This window comes from Pseudomyrmex gracilis, unplaced genomic scaffold (assembly GCF_002006095.1).
Source record: "Pseudomyrmex gracilis isolate BER0280 unplaced genomic scaffold, ASM200609v1 scaffold_221, whole genome shotgun sequence".
Lineage (NCBI taxonomy): Eukaryota > Metazoa > Arthropoda > Insecta > Hymenoptera > Formicidae > Pseudomyrmex > Pseudomyrmex gracilis.
Genome location: NW_018020805.1, coordinates 177,501 through 184,121, shown reverse-complemented (window position 1 = coordinate 184,121; position 6,621 = coordinate 177,501). Strand labels below are relative to the sequence as shown.

Here is a 6,621-nt window from a genome sequence, read left to right as displayed (position 1 = left end):
TCTCTCTCTCTCTCTCTCTCTCTCTCTCTCTCTCTCTCTCTCTCTCTCTCATCCTTGCTCCTCACAGTCCGTGCGAACTTAAGGGCTGCCATGAACCCCCGTTGTTTTGCAAAGCTTTTGGAATGAACGACAATAGCAACAGCTCAAGTTAGCACGCTTCGGAATATAAATTAAGTTCTAAATGTACGGCAGTAAACTTTGGGCCGAGTCGAATCTAAGAAGTTTCTGGATTGCTGCAATCCTACGGAAAACTATTTGCTCTCCGTGAGTCTTCTCTCTTAAGGATTTCGCAAGCGCATCTTTCATCGTTTGAAAATCAGAGAGCACATAATTTAATTCTCCCTTACAACTTTCACAAAAGAAGACACACACACACATATTTGCGTTTTCATGTTTGTTTGTATTTTAGAAACGTGTACGCGGCTCTATTTGACGTTCAACAATTTCCTCATTCGCCATTTTCATATTTCTACGTTTAGTTCGTATCTTATGTGTGTGCGCAATAATTATTATACGGTAACAAACAGGAACGGTAGTTTTAAGAATTGGTTTTGAAACAACCAGGGAATGATAATTATCATACAATAACAGATAGCGTCGATAGTTTTAAATAATTGGTTAAAAAAATGTGTGTGTGTGTGTGTGAAACGCAAATATACTTATATTTTCTTAAAACAAAAAACAAAAAATTATCTCCAACAACCACGACGTCCGGACATTATGTAAATGCATTTCTTGCCGTGACGCAAAGACGACCGTTCCTGCGATCTCATAAACAAAGTGGGAATTTTTTTGCAGTATCGCGGCGAGCTTGTATGTAAACCGAGCAAACTTTGGCCGCGGGCGGGAAAGTTTCGAGATTTTTATGGGTCTTGGTTGTAAGGAAAGCCTTTCCGTCCAACCCCCCCTGTTCTCGTTCCTTTCCCCGGCTGCGAGATCGTGCTTCAACGCGAAGCACGTGCGGAACTGCTACGACCGCGAAAGTTTGCGCGTAGGTAGTCCCTCACTGAACTTTAGCTAGCAGTCGTGATAATTACAGACGCGAGCATTACGGTTTTTATGATTTCGATCGCTAAAGTAAAGTTGCGCGCCGTCGCAAAAAGTGTCTCTGATTTAATGTCGCGAGCTAAGAAAAAAAAAAAAAAAACAAATGATTGACGACGATTCTCTTTTTTCGCGGAATAATTTATCTAAACTATTACGATTTGTGTGTAACACTTTTTGTGAATAATGTGCAGGTTCTGGTGAATTTCTCGGAAGAACTGGACGATGAGACGGTCGACATAACTGCTTTTGGTCAAGGCAGCAGGAACAGCATGCCCAACATGTACTCCAGCATGGATACAATTCACATGGACACATTTTGAGCTTGTGTCCTTTTTTTTTTAATTAGACTAAGCTTCCGTGGTGTCTTTTGCGAGGACGAGACGAAAATTTAGACGCGCGGAATTAACTCAAAGTCTTGCTCTCGGGTAAAAGCATCTCTCTTGTCTTCGCCGCGCTCTCTCTCTCTCTCTCTCTCTTTTTCTCTCTCTCTCTTTTTCTCTCTCTCTCTCTCTCTCTCTTTCTCGTGGCGCGCATTTTCGCATGGCGGTTACTGTGATAGTTTGCCTTTACGTTTAACGCCACGACGAAATGCGCGCGATTTTCTTGAGCTTAAGAACAGAACGAGCGCTTTGTGCAAATCTCGCATGGATTTTCCGAGAGAAGATTTCGATTTTTAGGAAGGGTTTATTTTCGCTTACGAGGAGAATGTAAATTATAAATATATATATATACAGGTTTGGATCAAAACATTCTCTTGGAAGAGAAATTTGTTTAACCACAATCCAATTACTTGTAAATATTGGTATTAATCTCGCGAGAATTTTAATTTAGCAACGATTTTAGAATTATTATTAGTGATAGTATTTTTAGCATAAATGCGGTGTTTTTTTTTTTTAGAGATATAGGGGTAAGAGATACAGTGATTGGCCACTTAAGGAAAACTGCGCTATATAGAGTAAATTATAAAATTTTAATAACTTGAAGTAAATCTTCAGTACTACTAGCTCAAACAAACTATAACAATCGCAAATAAACTAATAAATTTATTTGAAAATTTGAAAAATTGTTCAAAATTTGATAAAATATTTCCTATAGTCAAAATAGACAGTTATTGGCCATATGAGTTCTGTTAGTATCTGTTTACATAACAGTTATCATAATAAAGTTTTTATTTTGACTTATGAAAATATAGGAATGAATATTTTATTTATAACACATTAAAAACTAACAAACCTACTTACATTTGTATTTATAACTCAAAATAAGAGGCCAATGACTGTCATATGGTTTTCATAACCTTAAAAACAGTGATTGGCCAGTTGGTCAATGATTATCGTATAACAATAAAAAAGTTTTTGAGCTTCTTAAATACTATAATATTACTTTTATTCGGAGCAGAAAAACTTAATTAATATTAAAATGTTTATAATTTAGAATATAATGATAGTATTTTTTTATATTTATTACTTCTTTACTACATGGCCAATTACTGTTGGGAGGCCAACAACTGTACTGTTTACCCCTATATAAAAACTGATATATAAAAAGAATATTATTATTTAATCCAATCAAAATATTTTATACAATCAGTGTTTAATTACACAATGTATTATAAACATACTCAAGATAAGAAAAATTTGTTAGTTTTCTTCACGTTACCTTTTCCCTTTATTTTAAGCGTCAAACGCGCATTGCGTACACGTATAATAACAATAATATTGTCTATATAAGCGCCCAACACATATATCACATATTATCTATATCCGAAGGACAAAACGCGGCGCGCTTCGGATGTCGCTTCCGCTCATATTTTGCGAACGTTTCCGACATCCGTAGCAATTTCGCGAACAGAGGATTCTAACGGACGCGACGATACTTTTCCATCAATTTTCGCCGAAGGCGATTATCGACGAGCACATCTGACACATCCAAACCGACTAAATATCACCGATGACAACCGGATGTCGTGGGTATGTTGCCACCCCCCCGTACGCGGAACTTTTATTTGTCGCGCTCGATGACGTTTCGATTCATAGAAACGCGAAGATCGATGTTTACGCGTCAGAAATGGGCGCGAAACTAAAAAGAAACGCGACGCGATATAAAGCGCGAGACGGTGAAATTTATTGCTCTGGAAAACGTGGTCGGTGTATAATCGAGCACACACTAGAAGAGATGAAAATACTTTCGGAGACGAGATACATCATGTCTCAAGTTGTCTCGGCATTTCATGCACCAAGCTTCGTGCTCAAAGTGGATTTTTTTTTTTTTTTTTTTAAATTTCTTCAAGAATTCTTCCGGCTGATTTTTGCGTCGACTTTTTCCAATTCGGACAAATTACTTTATAAAGTGTTTTTTTCAAAAAAAAAAGCGAAAAAGAAGAGCGCGAGAAGCAGAACAGCCTCCTCTCCGCATGTAGTTTTTTCTTTATTTTTCTTCTTTCCGCGTTTCTTATCTCTACATCTCACGTTGCACCACTGTTCAACGCCGGTTGAATTCCAGCAGAACTTTCGCACCAAATGTACGTAGCTTCTACGTAATAAAGGACGAAATTCGTTGCGGATTACAGTGCGGAGGACGGTGTTGTGCCATCGTCCTTTTTGCGAGAAAAGACTTTCTTCCTCTCTTACGTACAGACAGCGTCGTAAAGACGCTGCCGAATTCCGATCGAAGTCAGCGGAAAACGTTTCAACTGCACCATAGAGATCGGACGAATAGTTGCGATCTCGAAATCGTGGGAACGCGCGCGCGCGCACAAACTACGCTTTCTACGCGAAAGTATATTTCGCTGATCGCGTCGAACAAACCGAAGCAGCGATTTTTCGCTCGAGAATCAAGTGAATTTGCTTGAAATAAAAAATCGAGAGTGCGGTTGTGGTAATATCGAAAAATTCAGATTTTTGCTTCGTATAAAAAAAAAAAAAAATAGAAAACAAAATAAAATAATAGAAAATATTTAATCAAAATACAAAATTTTCAATGCAAAAAGTATGGCGCAAAATGCTGCGTATTTTCTCTGTGTGTGTTAATTGTGCAATGTTTCGAGTTTTTATATTCGAATTAAAAAAACGTGATTTTTTTCACATAACTGTTATGAGAAAGAAGAGACGGAGCGCGCTCGAGAACGTTTCAACGTGCTCGCGGTTAGGAGAGGTGCATTAAAGGAAAAATTTCAGTCTCAACGTCTCTACGTGTCCGGAATGTCCAAACGGCTCGCGAACTGGTTGTGATCGGAAGGATGCAAGAAAAGAGATAAAGACCGAGATTAAATTGCCGTAATTCTGTCCGATACAGAACCGTGATACGTAACTTTTGTCCATTAGAACGGGATGCTGGTGACAAAAATACAAAGAGAAAACGAATTGCGGTCGATTGTTCTTTGACGAGAAGTTTTGTTTCTTGACAGCGAAAATCCTAATATCTGGATTCACGACAAGCACACGCCGACGTTACGCGGTAAAAAGGAGTAAACGGAAATGTGTAGAAAAATTGTGCGCGCGCGCGCGCGTGCGTTTCCCGCGAATCGATTCTCGCGAGTCGCTATATTTTCAAGCGGATATCTCATAAATCAGAGCGCGACGGAGATCAAAGATAAAACTTCTCGCGCTTCTAGAATAAGCTGTTGCCGATAAATTCGGAGCTTTCCGGCCCGGCCGCGAATTGTCGAGAGAAAGAGACTTATTTTGCGCGAAACTATTACCCTATTACGCGTTGAGTCGGGTTAGCGAAAGATCGATGTTGTAACAAAGCGTTCTAATATACTTTATGTGTTATATGTATATACAATTTCGCGATTATCCAGCATCCAATATGAATTTAAGAATTGATATTCAATTCAAAAAAAACTCGCGCGTAAAAATTTACACGCGAACAAATATATATATGTATATATACAGGGTGTCCCAGAATTGCCGTACAATTTCTCGTAGGCAGGTAGAAGGAGTGAAATTGAGTCGAAAAGTCCTGAACCATTTTTTTCTATTATTTATAATAAAAGAGTAATTATTGAGTAAATCAGGCTAATCAGCGCAGACCTTTAGCCAGGCACACGTCAGTGAGCGCTCACACACACCAGGCGCGCGGCTCACTAACGTGCGCCTGGCTAAAGGTCTGCGCTGATTGGCCTGATTTACTCAATAATTACTCCTTTATTATAAATAATAAAAAAAAATGGTTCAGGACTTTTCAACTCAGTATTATTCCTTCTACCTGCCCACGAGAGATTGTACGGCAATTCTGGGACACCCTGTATATACACAGTTTTCCGCACAACATCCTGCGATCGGCTCGTATGACCGTAAATATATTAGGTCTACCGGAAAGTTCTGTCCGTTTTTGGAATAAAACAAAATACATAAATTTTTCTTACCGTCAATAAACTTTATTAAATAATATAATTGCCATTATTATTAATGATTTCTTGCCAGCGTGAGGGCAATTTGTATATCCCATTTTTCAAAAATTAAGAAAAATTTGTATTTTGTTTTATTCCAAAAACGGAAACAGAACTTTCCGGTAGACCTAATATTTCGTAGTTTAGTAACGTATCGAGCTTTAATAAGATTTAATTGTTATTATTTCGCGATTAATTCTTTTTCCTCTTTTCCTCTTTTGTCTCTCGTCCCGAGCGACTGAGAAAATTTTTTTTCATGGGTTTTTCGAGAAAGAAAGTTTCTAAGCGAATTTTCTTCGAGCAAAAGTTTTGCTTATGTCCAGCGAGAGAGTGTAACTGTGTACTTATATTGATTTGCCGCGTGTTGTATTTGTTCTCCGGGCTTCTCTTTCAGAGAGACTCTGTTTTGCTGTCATTAAATTTTCTCGTTTTGCTCGCACGATCTCCGGTTCGCTCGCTAAGCCACTTAAAACACATCGGCGTAATGACGGAATGAATTTAGCTTAACGAAGGCGCGTTGACGTTCTCTCACGTGCGGGACCAAAAGGCTTTGCCTGGGATACGCGGCGATTACCGTACGTGTGTGTCATCCTCCTCGCCCTTCCATGAAGGGAGGGTGACGGGAACGGCTAGAGAGACGAGCGAATTAAGAGGCCGAATACGTTCCGGCAGCTTCGGATAAACTTGGAAACAACTGCTGTCATTTGCAGATGCGCGCGACTACAATGTCGGCGGGATATGCACGCTTGCTTGGGCGATGAGACACGGCGAAAAGCGAGGAAAGGAACGCGCAAGCATTGTATCCGCGAAACGGTTTGCAACCGGTGTGTGTGTGTGTGTGCAGACGTACCAAAGATCTTTCTTTGTGAAACGCGCGCAAGATGCTGACTGCGAGACCGCGAGCGTTTAGCGCGCCACGGCGCTTAAACACCGTCTGTTACTAACGTTGTTTCCGGTTTGCAGGCGTAATTATATTTGAGACGGATAACGATATTATGTCGTGTGTTGCAAGAAGTGTCCAAAAGAAACTTGTGCGATTTATCAAAATTGCATCACCAATGGATATAACTCATATTTATGTAATGATGATTATACACAGTTTGTCCGGAAAGTTCCCGGACTGATTTTTTCTAGCGCGGGTAAGCGGCGCTATCGAGCGGTCAACGCTGGAACTACTTAGT

At 39.5% G+C, this 6,621-nt stretch overlaps 1 protein-coding gene across 5 annotated transcripts in view; it reads left to right on the top strand.

Annotated features, from left to right (window-relative positions):
• The window catches only part of LOC109858741, a 40,948-nt gene extending 39,550 nt beyond the window's left edge, over positions 1-1,398 (top strand). For all 5 annotated transcript variants that reach the window (XM_020436288.1, XM_020436289.1, XM_020436290.1 and 2 more), the window contains one exon: positions 1,239-1,398. In XM_020436288.1, coding sequence (XP_020291877.1) covers positions 1,239-1,367 — 129 coding nt within the window. In that variant the 3' untranslated portion in view covers positions 1,368-1,398. The remainder of the gene's footprint in view (positions 1-1,238) is intronic.
• The last annotated feature ends 5,223 nt before the right edge of the window (positions 1,399-6,621 follow it).